At 37.2% G+C, this 17,959-nt stretch overlaps 1 protein-coding gene across 4 annotated transcripts in view; it reads right to left on the bottom strand.

Annotated features, from left to right (window-relative positions):
* Kpna1 (karyopherin subunit alpha 1) overlaps positions 1-17,959 on the bottom strand; it is a 57,567-nt gene that overhangs the window by 15,578 nt on the left and 24,030 nt on the right. For all 4 annotated transcript variants that reach the window (XM_031363793.1, XM_031363796.1, XM_031363794.1 and 1 more), the window contains exons 4-9: positions 14,247-14,346; positions 10,197-10,291; positions 4,017-4,148; positions 2,655-2,743; positions 2,213-2,312; positions 1,376-1,539 (exon numbers count right to left, since the gene is read on the bottom strand). In XM_031363793.1, the coding sequence (XP_031219653.1) occupies positions 1,376-1,539; positions 2,213-2,312; positions 2,655-2,743; positions 4,017-4,148; positions 10,197-10,291; positions 14,247-14,346 (680 nt within the window). The remainder of the gene's footprint in view (positions 1-1,375; positions 1,540-2,212; positions 2,313-2,654; positions 2,744-4,016; positions 4,149-10,196; positions 10,292-14,246; positions 14,347-17,959) is intronic.

The following is a 17,959-nucleotide window of genomic DNA, read 5'->3' as shown; positions in this document are numbered from 1 at the left end:
GGTACTTCAGCACTAAATTCTACATTTTTATTCTTTGCTACAGGGCCCCTTTCTCCCTTACTTGGTCTCCTGGAGCTGCTGAGGTGACCGGGAGGCACAGACATTTATATACTGCTATGTCAACAGTTCAGCTAACTTCAAAACCCAAGTGAGATTCACATCTCAAATACTTTGCTCTTTCCACTAAACTACAAGGTTGCCTTAACGGTCAAGAAAGCTTTCCATAAAGCCTGCTGTGTAAATGTGGAGACAAATATTGAGGACAGATTTCAAGGTAAATAAAGCAATACCCTCCAAGACCCTATTCTCTTACTTCACAATTAAGATCTAGTGACTAAAATGACACGTTGTAAACTTAATACTACATGATAAATGCTTTCCAGATTTTGACTTCTTTGGACCCTTGTAGCACCACACTGCCTTTAACTTGGGCCAATACTGTACTGCTGGTCTACAATCAGTCTGTGATCAGCTAGAACACACAAGACTGCTGTGTACATCAATTAATGGCATGCTGCTTATAACTTTACTATTTCACCATCGTTGTGGCTACATTTTCTTCTAAGTATTAGCTAAAGATTTGGTTAATATAGTCTCAAATTATTTATGCCAAGAGTAAATCTTCCATGCTATCACCAAAAGCATTACAAAAATATGATCCAAGTCTGAAACTGGTCTGGTTTTTTTAAGTTTAAAATGGCCATTTATCATGGCAATGTGCCTTTGATTTCTAGTACATGGCCTTAGGCCTTCTAGTGTGGGTGGAATAACAGAGATAGAAACACACAGACAAAGCTTTCCAAAACATTCTGCTAAAGGACTAATAATGGTAGAGGAATAATACATTCTTCTTTTGGTCTCAAAAAAGGAAACTAAAAATGACATCAATACGAACACAAGAGGCAAATGCATAATAAATAAGTAAGATTTATAATCAACTAATACCAGAGTGCCAGGAATGTGGGAAATATAGTAAAGTGTACTAGTTAGCACCAGCTGCTAACTTGTAAGTTTCAACTGAGCATCCGCCCGGATCAGAGTGGGCTGTGGCTGTGGCTGTGGCTGTGGCTTTGAGAGATTGTCTTGGCTGATGACTGATGTGGGAGGGCAGGGCCCAGACCACTGTTAGCAACACCAACCCTAGTGATAAACTGGCTGAGCATGAGACAGAACATGCCAGTATGCAGTAGTCATCCAGTTTGTACTTAGTTACTTCCCTGGCTTCCCTCAGTGGCAGACTGTGACCTGAAAGTCAAAGTCAAATAAAAAATAAACCCTTTCCTCTCCTTAGAAGTCCACTTCTAAGACTCTGAGTCACAGCAACGAAGAAGGAAAACAACCTAGGGGTGCATCACTTTCTTAAACATCGTCTTACATCAGAAGCTCCACAAGTCTCCGGCATACGCCTGCATCGATAACTGCTTGGATTTTATCATTGGGTCCATCGGACAGGTATGACAGGGCCCAGCAAGCGTCAGCTAGCACATCAGTGTCACTGACAAACAGTAACCAAGAAAGGACATTCAGACAGGGAGAAACCTGGAAAAAAAAAGATAATTACAACTTCTGAAGTGAAATAAGACTCTCAAGAAGCCTAGCAGATAGATGCTGAGTGAGTTTACACTTCCAGTTAGGCACTATCAAGTGTTTGAAGGACATTTCTACCTCTGGCAATGCAGTCAGTAGGTATTCAGTTTACTAAACTGAATACCTGGTAGTCAGAACACAAGAAAAATTATTTAAGGAAGAAAACTTTTATGCATTTATCCTTCCAACAAGGAGGGAAAGGAATTTCCACAAATACTATAGCTAAGAACTTCTGTTGCAGAACCATGTTATCTATAAACTGCTACAACCCTAAAAGTAATCATAGAGCTTCATACTGGCACTGAGAAATTACCCTAAATTAAAACAAGAACAAACTACCAAAAAGATATCCTATGCAAACCAATACATTTTCTAACAGTCTAAATAATTTTATCAAAAATTATCTTAGCCAGGTGGTGATGATCTGGGAAGCAGAGAGAGGGAGACCTCTGCTGAGCTCAAGGCCAGCCTGGTCTATAGACCAAGTTCTAGGACAGCCAAAGCTACAAGAGAAACCCTGTCTTGAAAAACAAAAACAAAAAGCGAAGCAAACAAAAACTGTCTTCTGTAAACATTAATATTTAAGAGCATTTTCCCTAAAAGTTTCCCAAAGCACAGTGTTTACCTTAGCAAACTCTGGAGGTGGGCTCTTCCCTCTACAGAGATTAGATAAAGCCCATACTGCATTCCGGGTCATGGTCAAGCGGTTTTGCTTTGAAAATAACCTACAAGTATAATGGTTCCATTAAGTTTTAAGTTACTAATTTTTAAGTTTTAAGATACTAATTCTCTATAAAGGAAATAATACTACTGTTAAAGAATGTTTCAGACTTTTCTTCCGAACAATTAAGATTAATTCCTTTCCTACATTACTCATTCTCTGAAGATAAACTTCACTAATTTTAATGTACTATTTCAGAATTTCAGTAAAAGACATCACTTAACAATATAACAAGAAGATACTTGAAATCAAAGTAATACTAGGAAATCCAAAATGACATCCCAGATGTAATACTTCTCATATATTCATTACTCAAAAAATAAATAAATAAATAAAAGACACTTACTGCAGAAGAGGGGGAAGGATATTGCAGTCTAAGACATAGTCCCTGCACATGGTGCTATCTCCAGCAATGTTGCCAAGAGCCCAGACTGCCTGTGAAGGAATCATTCATTAATAACGTTGCATACTTTCATTCCCTCATAATTCTTTAAAAGAGATGCCAGCATACCACAGTAACATTTTACAAAATTTCATACAATAGTTCACCAACATTTTTATATAAAGACTATTATTAACTCTTAAAAGTGCTCATCAGGGAGTCAAATCAGTTCCAGGATTAGAGTTAGAAAATAAGTGGCTGTGGAACAAGCAAGAGGAACAGCTGTTCCATTAAAGTAAAAGCTTTACTAGTAAAGGAGAACTTGTTTCCTGTGCTGAGAACTGAACTCAGAACTTCACACAGGCTGAACAACTGCTCCCCCTACTAAGCTTTACTCCCAGTCTAGAGGCAACTATTTTTAAAGGATCCTATCCTCGCTCATAAGTAATATTTTATAGTCCTTTGCACAGAACAAGGATTTAAATGGCTTACTTGGTAGGTTAAAATGTACTTAAAGTTGCTTTTAATAGAAAACTATAAGCACATAACCGAAATAAAAATAGAGATGTTTATTAAACTTGTGAAGGTTGAAGGTTTAATAAACAATGGTTTCACCAGGTAGTGGTGGCGCACACCTCTAATCCCAGTACTTGGGAGGCAGAGGCAGGTGGATTTCTGAGTTCAAGGCCAGCCAGGTCTACAGAGTGAGTTGCAGGACAGCCAGGGCTACACGGAGAAACCCTGTCTCGAAAAACAAAAAATAAATAAATAAAAAATAAAATAAATAAAATAAACAGTGGTTTCATAGGTGTACTTGCCATACTGTACACTTTTTTAAAAAAAATTTTTATTTTATTTATTTTTTTATGTGTATGAGTACACTATAGCTGTACAGATAGCCATGAGCTATCATGTATGTGGTTCCTGGGAACTGAACTCAGGACCTCTGCTGGCCCCACTCGCTATAGCGTAATACTCTGTAGCTGTCTTCAGACACACCAGAAGAGGGCATCAGATCTCATTACAGGTGGTTGTGAGGCACCATGTGGTTGCTGGGATCTGAACTCAGGACCTTAGGAAGAGCAGTCAGGGCTCTTACTCACCGAGCCATCTCACCAGCCCCATACTGTACACTTTTATAAACTTAAAAAAAAAAAAAAAGATAACTAAAAGCTGCAAGAATCCCATGGTTGGAAGGGAAATACTAGAGGATTTATTTTTCCTATTTAAACAAGCTATGAATCACTGTGATAAGGTAATCTAAGTGAAACAGAGTGTGACTGGGAAAGTGTGAGCTCTCTCGTCTCTGTGATACTGGGGTCTTACCTGCTCCTGGACATCTTCAAACTCTGAGCTAAGCAACTCGATGAAGATAGGCACAGCTCCTGCCTGAATCACATTCCGGGTCTGAAGAGAGTTTCCTGAAGCAATATTTGTCAGGACCCAAGCTGATTCAAACTACAAAGGCAAAAGTAAGTTTCTTTATCTTACTAAAATTTAGAAGGTTGTTAACATAAAGCAATACAATATTTTGTACACTAAAAAAAATATCTGAAATCAGACTGGGACCATTATTGTCATATTATAAATACCATGTTTATTTAAAATAATTTCCAGAATACCTCAGTCTATAAAGGAATAATCAAAAGTATCTAAAATTTCAGACCAAAGTATAGTTACCATGAAACGACAGGGAAAAAAATGTGTTTCCTAAGTTGACAGGAATGATCTCTAATGAAAGGAACAAAATGGCAAATACACTTTGATACAGTTAACATACCATTTCATTAATTAAAGGGTTAAAAGGGATAAATACATTTATATACATATTGTATACATAATCTATGGATAGTCACAAGAAACCATCAATAAGCTTTCATGGACAGGCCTAGATAACTGGGAAATGGCCTGGAGCTCTCTATGTAGGCCACACTGGCCTTGAAATCAAGAGGTCTGCTGCCCTCATCTGCTTCCCAAGTGCTAGGATTAAAGACAAGTGCCACTATGTTCAGATAAAGATAAATTCCTTATAAGAAAAAGAAAAAGGGGGAGGAGGAAGAAGATGAAGAGATGGTGGCAGAGTTGAAAAAAGTAAAAATTGATCCAGTATTATAGCATTGGTAAGCAGAAATGAAATTACTACCAGCAACAATTACAGCATATTACCAATTCTAGAGATCCCTAATTTTCTCTTTAGCTTAACATTCAGAAATCCAAAATTGAATATATCCCTATATTCAATCAAGACCCCTGAATTTTAGGTTAATTCCTTCTACCACTCTCTAATCTTTAATGAATAGTGTTTATGTAGTAGAAAAAATGTCACATTTCTATTTAGAGATAAAACTTTGAGTAAAAAAATCAGTTACATGTCTTCAAAAATATACTTGTGGATATTTTCTAAGATTTCTATCAGTTAAAAGGCAACTGTCATAGGAAAAATTATGCTGTCTATCACTGGCAGCAGAACAAATCCATGTGACTGATAGTAAATTTACAGCAGAAGAAAAAAGAAGATGAATGTGAGAGAAACCTGTGTGTTCTTGTACCTTACAGGTTCTTTGGTTTGCTTATTTTTAAGAGTAATGTAACCAGTAAAGGGTTACATCTATGTATGATGATCTGATTTGGTCTACAGTTGGAAAAAATGGTATCAGAACTAAAGGGCGGTCAAAGACATTGTGAAAGCAGAAAATGTTTGGCTTGTATTGTATGACTTACATACATGCAACTACATTGAAAAAAAAAAAAGAACAGGGGGTGGGGGGAGATAAAAAAAATTAAAGCTGAAATACGAGGGAAAAAAAGCACTTCATATATTCATCTCTAGTTAAATTACTAATTGAAGAAATGTTCAAACTATTTTCAATCTCTCTGAAACATATACATAGAAATACTTCATTTGCTTTTAGCTCTATTACCTAGGGAAAGTTCAAACAGCACACCACATTATTTATCCTGAAGAGGAAGAGTTGCCTAAAATGTAGTTTATGTAACTCACTATTAAAAATTAATTGGTTAGGAGCTGGATAGATGGCTCAAAGATTAAGAGCACTGTCTGCTCTTTCAGAGGTCCTAAGTTCAATCCTCAGCAACCACATGATAGCTCACAACCATCTATAAAGATATTTGGTGCCCTCTTCTGGCGTGCATGCATATATGTATACAGAACATTGAATACTTAATAAATAAATCTTTAAAACTAATTGGTTAAAACACAAGTCAAATGATGTAAGAAAGTAGCAGAATGTCCTATCAAAAGGCAAGCTCAAAGTTTAAAATATAAGGGCTGGAGAGATAGCTCAGCTGTTTAGAACACTGTTCTTCCAGAGGTCCTAAGTTTAACTCCCAGCAACCACATGGTGGCTCACAACCATCAATAATGGAATCCGACGCCCTCTTTTAGTGTGTCTGAAGAGAGCAACCATGTACTCACATGCATAAATAAATATTTTAAAAAAAAAGTGTTCAAAAATAATTATCAATTGCTATAGAGTTCAAGTCAAAAGATTAGTTGAAAACTCTGAGGAAAAGTGATCTGGAAAGAGTAGTCCTATCTGGATACTACAAAACCAAGAGAAAAACCACTGCAGCCAGACTTTGATGAAAATCACACTAATACCCTGATAACATGAAAAGTATGTTAAAGAGTTATCGGTGAGGGAAAAAAAAATCAATTCCAACATTAACTGCTGCCGGGGTTCATACTGCTGGCTGAGTTTAACATCAACGGTCTCTGGGAAAAATAAGAATCAGAAACCTACTTGGATAAATAAAACAGAAAAACAGAACTGCTATGATGATTACAAAAATGGAAAAGTGATCAATAGCTGAATATGGGTGGTAAACAAGAGATATGCTTTTGAAAGAACTGCTATAGTTAATGCTTATATCCATTACATAATCATAATGGTAGCCATCTTTGAATGCAAAAAACACTCCAGAGTGAAAATTAAAAAGTAGTTTTGGTATTTATTAAAATGAGGAACAGCCATGTGTATAGGAGAGATGAAATGAGAAAGACAGAACTCACTAGAGGAATGTAAGCCTGCTAATTTCGGCCACTATCAAATGTGTTTAACATAAAGGTAAATATTTTTTTAAACTTGGATGTGAGCTACCCAGATGTCATTTCCTCATAGTATGTACTATAAGCTTCATTTCACTACGATAGGAAACTTTGTTTTTAATATTTCAGCCTTGGATGCTAGATTAGAATGCAACCAGAAAGAGATCATGAAACAGGAAAGCTCAGAACTACAAATACATGAAAAGATATGACAGAAAGAAACAATAATAACTGTATAAGTAATTGTAATAACTTAAGAGTACAATAACCTTAAAAGTCAAAGGGAGTATCTACTAAATGTTATCACTTAGAGTAACAAAACAAGGACAAAATGATTGCAGCCTTAGCTTTCTCTAGGCTGTCTTATACTATATTCTTAGCAGTCCAAACACTGCACCACAGAAAACAGCCTACTGTGGTAGTACAACTACTTATAAATTAATCAACTCATGCTTTGCACAGGAACTTGCTACAACTGCAATCTGTGTTCTTCAGGTTTGAGGTTTTCTCTCTGTCCTCTTTCTGAGTCTCTACCTTCTGGTGCTCAGTTCCTTTAATAACAAGGAAAATGAGATTCCAAAGCTGAAGTACTTCTGACCTCCTATCAAGTTTCCCACTCCAGGTTGAGGTACGCCTGGCTCCCTTTCTCCATTTGGATCAGGACTCTGTTGCTGGCCACTTTGCCGGTTCCACTCTGGTTCCTAGCAAATGCCAGGCTCACCTGGAGAGCAAGTGAAAAGAAAGGCTCACATCAGAAAAATAAACCCAGGTTATCAAACTCTGCAGAGAAGAGCACCTGAGGTATCTGAGCAACCCTCCAGAAAAGGTAGAGATCGGTGAAGGTGGGAGGGAAGAGGGTGAAGCTTACTGCAGTTTATCATACTAAGTTTCCAGAGGGACAAGAAAGTCAAGAAAGGGGAAAAACTAGGCCAACTTCATTCAAATTTGGAGGAGTGCCATCTAATGTTTAGAAGCAGAAAGCAATTTATTATAGCTAGATATTTTTATATAAGGTTTGGCAACACAGTGTCTCATCACTGCAGGCGATAGCATAAATATGCTGGGTCTGAACTCAAACAAGTGAGCCCACAGAACATCTCATTGAGCAGACTAGTTTCACACCAAAGGTTAGAGGGAGTTACTAAGCCTGACCATACTCTTAAGCTAAGTAACTGTTTACTTCCAAAATCCTAGATTCTATTCAATTTCACCTCCAGTTTGAATGGCAAGAATAGTATCTGGGTAGTGATGTCCAAAAAGAGGTATTTTTAGCTTCCTTATTTGAGATACTCTACTGGTTGGATAGACAAAATGGTAGTAAAGTTCACTAAAATTCAGTTCTTTAGCTATGGGATGAAAAAAATTAAACGTGGTCCTGGGATTTATTATTGAACCATCTAATTTCCTTTGTGCCACATACTACCAGTCTCTTTTTGAAAGAGAAATGGCAAAAATCTCATCCAAAGACATGCTATTCACATCTCGAGAAAGCAGGCAGGTATAAATACGCTATCTTACATTTAGTGTTCTCCCCAAGCCACAACGCTTTCCAGAACACATCTATTATTTGAAGCCATAGCAGAACAAGTATGTCTCCCTGACATACTTAAATCTCGTACTGCTTTAGAGGTGATCGGTGTTACCCAGTACTCACACTAGAGAGAGATTAGTATGCTGTGCTTCACACGTGCAGAAGGAAAGCTGGAGATGACAACCACAAACACTAGAATAGTTACCTCTCAGTCTTAGTTAAGGCAAAAATTTATGAAGTAGTCACTTGAGAGGAATCATTTTTCAGTCTTTGATCTGAATTACTAGTGTGGATAAGGGTGGAATCTAGAAATTTAGATAAAAGCAAATCAGAGCTTTTAAAGATGTTCACCTAAACTCTACCCAATTATGAATCACAAAATGATATGGGACTTTATATGTGTAAGCCAGGAAAGGGAATGTATAAGGACATACTATACTGCTTATAAAGTAAAGGAAAATCTACAAAGAGGGAGATTTGTTTCTCAAGGTTTATCATTTTAAGTCTAGAAGTCTTAATAAGCCTGCCTTATTGTTAGTGTATTAGTTGGCCTCTATAATCATCTAATAAAAACTAAAAACTGCCAATCTGATGGTGTAACTGGTACTGTTCAACTACACTCATTCCCAGAGACTGGGGAGCAACATTTTTATAATTAACAAAATGGCTATCTTCCCTACCTCCCTTTTCCCACAAACCATTTCAAATGATAAACTGCAGTAAACTCCTCTTTTGGTCCCTATGGTTCTCTTGGCAGGTTGCTTAGGGGCTCAGGTTCTGTTCTCTGCAGTGTTGGTTGTCTGGATTTCCTTTTTTCTGAGAAAAAAATTTCTTTCCTTGCTCTCAGTGTAAACATGATTTTTCAACTGTCTGGCGATTCTGGACTTAAATGGAGACCAGAATTATAATCCAGGAGGCAGCAAGCAAAACAGAATCTTAATTCAAATAAACATAGGGATTGGCAAAGGTCAAACTGGAGAAGAAAAACTGATGGGACAGAGAAGTACTCTACCTTTTCTGGATTTCTTCCTTCTCCTCTAGAAGAAATTCACCACTGTAATAAAGATGTAAAATAAAGAGAAAGATGGAGCAGAACGAGAGAAAATATCAAGACAAAGCATTAAGACTCAAGAGTCATCTGCAATAGCCTAGCCAATAAGGAGCCTGGGACATGGAATGCCATTTATAAAATACCTCAGTCATGAGTAGACAGAGGTGGGAATTAACCTTATTATTGGCAAGTATTTCTCTCATCTTGTGAGCTACTTGTGATTTAACCAAATTTTATAGCTGCAGAGTATCTCTAAAAGGTCTAAGCCCTTCTTTAGTGAGAACTTAGGGGTTATAGGTATTTGCGAATAATTGAAATATTAAAGTAATCCTACACATACCAAAGGATGTATATATAGCTACTGAACAACCAAAATAGTAGCAAAAGTTTAACTTTACTCAGGAATAAAGTAGTATTTTTAGAATTCGAGATACTCAAAGACTGTGAACTTGATAGCTGGCCCCTTAAACTGTAAAAATTATTCAAGCCTAAGGTGGTAAACTCTCTGTACATTATTAGAAGATCAAACTTCTGGGCCAGTCCATGTTATGTATACCATCTTGAGAATGCTAACAAGCAATGTGTCTCTTGTCTCTATCTTTCTCTCAAAACTTTAAATAGTTTGCATAGGCTCCTGTTAAGCAGACTCCCACTGCTAAAATTCAAGTAAGATACAAATTCTGTGAGTATTAACTAGGACCTACATAGTAACACACTTATACAGACAGTTTATAACATAGTTATCACCAATACCACTTTAAACAAACAAGCCTTCATACAGATTAAAATAAGTAACTCATAGACAAAACGTTTTCTAGAACAAAGTTCTACAACAAGAAATGAAAATATCCGCACCTGCAGTGTACAATTTTCTTTTCGTTTGAGGAACTCCACAAACCTGGCCACTACTCCTGGTGTGTTGATGACTTCATCAATAGGAGGATTAGGTTCTGTTTCCCCATAAAATAAAATAAGAGATCTCAATATAATGACTTTATATATCAAAATCAGTCATAATATCCCTCCCTTCACTCCCTGACCATCTCTCTCTTTCACTAAAATCTATCCCCCCCCCCAAAAAAGGTTAAAAAGTAGTGTGGCTTGAAAGATAACACAAAAACATAAGCTTTAATCCTGAGAATAAAGGAAGGGAATAATTCTTTGTTTCATTTTTGCAATACAAGGGAAATCTCTCATGTGTACACCCTCAGCACTGGATCTTCTATGATAAGCAAATAATTCTTATCACTGAGACATATCACCAAGTACCAAGAATTCTTAAAATTAATGCCTCTACTAATGTGATTCTCAACCTCTCTAATGTTGTGACCCTTTAATACAGTTCTTCATGTTGTGATAAACTCTAACCATGAAATTATTTCATTGCTACTTCATAACTGAAGTTTGCTACTGTTGTGAGTCGTAATGCAAATATCTGATATACAGTTTACCTGGTATGCAACCCCTGTGAAAGGGGCTCATTTCGACCTACAGGTTGAGAAACTTTCCTGTTTTAGGAAACTCAGAAATCAGGGAAAACCAAAGACAACTACTACTATCCAACAGCAACAACTATTATCAGTGTTCTGATACACTTTCTTCCGGTATAGGAGGTTTCAGTCTCTGCATAGAGAACCTAGATGACAAGATTCTTAATGCACTTACAGGGTTTCATATTATCCCTAACAAGAAAGAAAGTGCCAGCAAGAAGTCATTAACGCTCACTTTGATTTATGACAATGAGTATAAGTTGTCATTTAATAAACACTTATTAGCTTATTAAGTGGACAGGAAATATCAGATAATCAGACCAATAATTTCAGATTTTTATCTGTATGTAGTAATGCCAGAAAATAGTTAAAACAATACCACCTAGGGAGATCTTTAGCCAGCCTTATTGTAAAACAAGGAAAACCAAGCATGGTGGTCGACACTGATAATCCCAACATCTGGAGGCAGATCTGGAGTTTAGATTATCCTCATGGCAAGTCACAGGACAGCCTGTGTGCTACAATAACACTCTATAATTCTGTTATGACAAAAGATTTAATTAGTTTACTGTTGATTTGGAAGGAAGGAGTTTTGGTAACATGTCCTTTGCTTGATTCAACTTTTTTTTTCCTTGCCTCAAGTTTAGTGTCCTGTTGTAAAAACAGCACAGGACACAAGTCATTTACAAATAGTGTGTAGGTAGGTGTGTCACAGCAATCTACTTGTCTTCACACTGGCAGGAGCCTTTTCTATGGGATTTTCACAGGGGCCTGGGCACCTTTGGGAGCCTGAGCTGAAGCCTGGGGCTTAGCTGGAGCTTTAGCCTCTGCCTTAGTTTGAACCTCGGGCTTTGGTTGGCAGAGCCTTTGACTCTTGGCCATGTAGCTTTGAATTTACTTTGCAAGCTTGGGGTGAGTGATGAATGTCAGACAGCTAAGTTTGCGGTTGGGACCCTTTGGCATCTTGGGCTTCATAGCCTGAGGCTTCACCAGAGCCTTGATGGCCTCTGCACGTATACTAACTGCCTTTGCGTTGTTGGCCTGCATCTTCTTCAGACCTTTCTTGTTATGCTTCTTGGCAAAGTGCATGTTCCTCAGGAACTTGGGGTAAACCCCCTTAAGAGATTCGTATCTTTGTGAAGGGGGCTTCTTGACGCCATTTCTGTGCCATATGTGGGACTGGTTGTGTGTGGTGTGGATTTGACCATGTCTGCACGGTAACCCACGGCTCCCACCTTGGTTCAACATTTTTATCAATCACTCAAACATAACAAACTTGGTAACACTGAAAATATGCTATTCTGAATTACAAAAACATTGTATAAAAAAAAAAAGAAGAAGAAAATAAAAGCAACCTTTTGGTTAGTTGGTTGTCAATATAGGAGATAAACCCCAGTGCCTTTATCAGCCTGATGGCCTTGCCACTGTAGTAGTTGTCTAAAGGCTTTTTAAAAATTGTTGTTCATTGTCCTGATTAAACTGTCAACTAGACAAACTAGACAGAACCTAGAATTATCTGGTAAGAGAATTTCAACTGAAACATTGCCTATATCAGGTTAACCTGTTAGAATATATTGACTGTTAATTGATGTATGAGGATCCTGCTCACATTATATACAGCACCACTCTCTAGGAAGGTGGTCCTGAACAGTGTGAGAAAGTAACCTGAATGTAACAAGCCTGCCTGCTAGGCAGCAAGAGGATCCCCCATAGCCACCTGCCACACTTTTTTTTTTAATTGTGTTCTTTGACATGAAATAGCAAACCAGGTCTGCCTTTAATTCTTCCCTTTACTTCCTTCTACAATGGAGTGTAAGCTGCAGTGACTTAGTCCCCATAAGTATTGCACATATGAACACTTGGTCCCGAGCTAATGACTGTTTGAAAGGATTAGGAAGTGTGGCCTTGATGAAGAAAGTATAGTATGTCAGCGAGAACAGGCTTTTGAAATGTGAAGTTTAAAACATATTGTGTGCTCTCTGCTTCTCTATGGATTGAGATGGGTGCTCTCAGCTACTGTTCTAGTCTCCTGCTGCACACCCCTCCCTCCATCATCACAGGTTCTAACCATCTGGACCTGTAAGACCCAAACAAATTCTTCGTAAACAAAGCACAGCAATAAAAAAGTAACTAAATCATATAAGCCCTTTGTCCCTAAGTTGCTTTTGACCAAGAAGCTTTGTCAAAACAACAACCAGAACCTAAATCATTGAAAACTACAGTTCAAAAAAGTTTCTTTGCTAAAAAAGTCAGATACATAACTATGCCATTACCACTACTGTTCTCTCTTAAACTGACATTGAAATGGATAGTCTTTCAGGACAAGAAAGCAAATCTCTTGCCATCAATTTCAGTAATAAACACATCTGGAGTAAATATTCTAGTTATTACATTTTAAAGAAGGAAGCTGGCAAACAAGAATACATGTAGGAAGGCAATGGTCATAAAATGCCTTATATGGAAAAACCATGCTAAAAATGGACATGACACAGAATTCTACTAAACTGTCATATTAAATACTTCTTTTGTTTTTGTTTTTAAGATTTACTTATTTATTTACTTATGTGCGATGGTGTTTTGCCTGAAACAGGAGGTACAGATTGTTGTTGAGTGGCCATGTGGGTGCTGAGAATTGAACCTGGGTCCTCTAGAAGAGCAGCAAGAGCTCTTTAATGGCCGATCACTTCTCCAGTCCTGAGTACCACTTCTTATATGTGTGTTAAATTATGATGGTCAAATTTTTAATGCAGTTATCATCTCAAGATATAAATACTTTTAATAACATGATTTTAAAAACTATAACTTAATAGTATGGTTCACTATTTATTATCAACTTTTTTTTTTTTTTTTTTGGTTTTTCGAGACAGGGTTTCTCTGTGTAGCCCTGGCTGTCCTGGAACTCACTCTGTAGACCAGGCTGACCTCAAACTCAGAAATACGCCTGCCTCTGCCTCCCAAATGCTGGGATTAAAGGCATGCGCCACCACTGACAGCATATATCAACTCAGAAGTATAGTGCACAGAATTATTTCTACTTGCTCAGAGTAATAAGTACTATATAACCAATTCATTCTAATTATACTAAAAGGATTAATCCTATTCCATAATAAATCTATACTTAATTTTCAATGGCAAAATGCTAACATTAAAATCAGTAATTACCATTCAAGTAAATTTTTTATAAGAGCAAAGCTTTTCAACTTCAATCACCATAAGCTATTACTACTTACTATGAGGTCTTTTACATGACAATTCCCAAACAAAAGTAATGTTTCTTTCTGGCAAGAGACCATAAATAAAAAGGAAGTATTTCTATTTATAAAACATACTCGAAAAGAAAGCACAGAGAAACCCTGTAGAATGAGATTATGGACAACGAATAGTTTATACAAGGATAAGATGTATTAAGACTTACCTTTTGAAAGTAGTTTTCTAAACTTCTGTGTTGCAGAAAGCTGCTGTTCAGGGCTATTCGAGAATATCATATCAGTCATGTCAGAGGTGATGACCCCCCCCTGGATCATAGACAAAGAGCAAATACAACACAATATTAGCCCTTAGGTCAGTGGAAAGACAACATAAAATGCTATCAAATTAATAACACATTTTCAAAAGTTATACAAGTACATAAAACTCTTTAAACCCAAAACTGTGTAAGAGCACACTGACGTGAGTCTATTACTAAGAATCTCATGATAGCTAGGCAATGTTGGTACAGGTCTTTAGTCCCAGTGCTAGGGAAGCAGAGGCAAGTGGACATCACGTAGCCCCAGCCTATTTAATCACATACCAAGCTCTTATCACTACTAGGTAGTTTTCCTAGTTATTTGTTAATATCTGAGCTTCCAGATTAGTATAATCTTTTTTTTTTCCTTTCCCCCTGAGACAGGGTTTCTCTGTATAACCCTAGTTGTCCTGGAAGTCACCGTGTAGACCAGGCTGGCCTCGAACTAAGAAATCCGCCTGCCTCTGCCTCCCAAGTGCTGGGATTACAGGCGTGCGCCACCACTGCCCAGCTAGTATAATCTTCTTGATACCCAATAACCCTGTCTTTTGTGTTTAATCTTTCCAACAGATGTATAGAGACATAAAATTGTACATATTAATAGGGTAGCATTAAGTATTTCTATACTCATTAATCACTACTACTGATAGCTGTCAGGCAAGAAATGTTCAACACTGGGGCTGGTGAGATGGCTCAGTGGGTAAAAGCACTGATTGTTCTTGTAAAGGTCATGAGTTCAAATCCCAGCAACCACATGGTGGCTCACAACCACCCATAATGAGATCTGATGCCCTCTTCTGGTGCATCTGAAGACAGCTACAGTGTACTAATAATAAATAAATAATAAATAAATCTTTAAAAAAAAAAGAAAGAAAAGAAATGTTCAACACTTAGTAAAGGAGGTAGTAGTGATCTTGCAGAAATCACAGATTCTAACCACTACCAAATTTAAAAATTGAGTCTGACTCCTGATTAAACAAGTGTTTAGGGGCTGGAGAGATGGCTCAGTGGTTAAGAGCACTGGCTGCTCTTCCGAAGATCCTAATTTTAAATCCCAGCATCTAGCTGTATTGAGACTTGATGCCTTTTTCTGGGGTGGCTGAAGACAGCCACAGTGCACTTACATATAATAAAAAAAAAAAAAAAAATCTTTAAAAAAGAAAAAAAAACCCAAGTGTTTAAGGGACTACTACATGTCTTCATATATGCAAACTATGCACACCGATGTGTACATAATAGTGTTGTATACAGTAAACAACTGTCTTTTCCTTCCTTTATATGTATTCTCACTTTCAAATATATATGATGGTATTTAAGTTACAGGACATCAAGAAGAAGAGTGAACATTACACAAAGATTTTTGCATCCTCTTCTAGGGAAAAGGTTGGTTACATAAAAGCTATCCATTTTAGATGAAGCTTGACTTCCTTATCTTTATTTGAAGCTCCATATGGTTCAAAAAGTATATGTATGCCTAATAAATAAGGAGTAGATTCTGATACTAATTTTAGGTGTCAACCAGGTAACCTAGACAAATATTAGTCTAAATGTTACTCTGAAAGTATAGACATGATTGATATTCAAATCAGGTCATCTGAACAGAACAGATGATGACTGCTTTTCCTAATGTGGGGTGAACTTAATGAGCTATAGGCCTTTTAGATTGAGTTTTCAGGAAGGGAGAAAATTCAGTCTCAGACTACAACACTTCCTGAGTTTCTAGCCTGCTGACCTGCCCTCCAAATTGTTTGATTGCCAGCTCCCATCATTAAAGCCCCTCCCTCTCTCTCTCCTTCCCTTTCCCAGCCCCTCTTCATGTTTCTTTCTCTAATAAACTCTGACGAACACATCTAGAACACTATGTTCTGCAGAGGTGGCTAAAAAGTTAAGAGCCTTTGCAGAAAGACCCAAGTTCTGGTCCTAGAACTCACATTGGGACACTCACAAGTACTTTTAACTCCCACTCCAGGGGACCTGATGCTCATTTCTGGCCTTCTTAGATACAAGTATGTACAGAGAGACATCTTTTAAAAACAACACTACTACTTTCCTCAATGAGGAGTGTTGCTCATTTGTGAGCTTTCATTAACTCAAAGTGAAATGGTTAAAAATATTTATCCTGTTAGAATAGGCTGCATCTTTTTAACAACTCATTAAAAAAAAACAACAGCTGGGCGGTGGTGGCGCACGCCTTTAATCCCAGCACTTGGGAGGCAGAGGCAGGCGGATTTCTGAGTTCAAGGCCAGCCTGGTCTACAGAGTGAGTTCCAGGACAGCCAGGGCTATACAGAGAAACCCTGTCTCGAAAAACAAAAAAAAAAAAAAAAAAACCAACAACAACGAAAACAAAACTCTGGCTTTTGAGATGACTTATACTAATTTACATTGTTTACCAAGCTGTAGTGCTTTAAGAACACTACTTAAAAGGCAAAATAAACTTGGTTTATATTTAAAAAACAACAACAACAACACTACTACACTCAGTATCCCCTTTAGTAGTTGGAAAGACAGACTGCCTGTCTTTGTGTCTGTTTTTCAGTGTCCTTCTAGCTGGCCATGAACTCACTCTAGAGACCTAGCTTGCCGTGAATGCAGAGCTCTGCCTGTCTGCCCCTCCCGAGTGCTGGGATTAAAGGTGTGCACCAGACAGATCTTACACAGGCCTGAGAAAGATTTTTCGAAGACTCAATAAAATGTTGGCCACAATTTCTATGTTTGGGGAAATCCAATCCCTCTTGGCCTAGGCAAACTGTAACATTCCCCACAGAAGCATTACCAACAACCCTTTATACATTCTCATCAAATTAATATTTGAGACCACCATTTGTGGAGCTGGGATACAGCTCATTGGCTGAGCTCTTCCAGTATACATAAGTTCCTAAGTTGATCAATAAGACACAAAATTGTTCCAATTGTTTTCTAACAAAAACTAAGCTAGATATATAATTATTACTACTCAGTCAGAGATAAATACTATTAGCATTCTGAAATACTTCCTTAGTTATAGCTACTTTATATATATATATATATATGTATATATACATACATATACACACATATGTATACATATAAAGTAAACATATATATAGGTTTAGCACTCACCTATGTCTATATACATTTTTATATTTTTACCCATTTGTACTTAATTTAACAATGACCTCCTATTATTAAAATAGTCCATTTTCCAAACTGTGGTATACACTGAGTATGTTTTATTTTGTAGTATGGATATGGCTTAAATTTATTTTGAGACATATGTACAACTTTGGACTCATTTTCTTTTCATCTCTCAATTTTAACTGTTTCAATGGTGTATGATCAGAATGGTACATTAATGAGCCTATGTTATCTGTAATTTATTTTGGAGTTCTCTCAATTCATTTTTATAAAACAGATATTAATTGGTCAGTGTGTCATCACTTCATCTTGAGGTAGCGATCTCAACCTAAGCTGCTTCATGTTACATTTAAGCTTCTCTCTGTTCAGAGTTCATTCATCTCAGATAAATTTCTTTCTTTTGGCAGGGAGGTAGCAGTGAGGGGGTGAGGTTTGAGAGATTTACCTTCTTGCTTCAGCCTTCTTTTTTTGTTTGTTTGTTTGGTTTTTTTTGGTTGTTGTTGGTG

Source organism: Mastomys coucha, unplaced genomic scaffold, assembly GCF_008632895.1.
Source record: "Mastomys coucha isolate ucsf_1 unplaced genomic scaffold, UCSF_Mcou_1 pScaffold12, whole genome shotgun sequence".
In the NCBI taxonomy this organism is placed as follows: Eukaryota; Metazoa; Chordata; class Mammalia; order Rodentia; family Muridae; genus Mastomys; species Mastomys coucha.
Note: the sequence above shows the minus strand (reverse complement) of the source record. Positions and strands in the feature narration are given on the sequence as shown.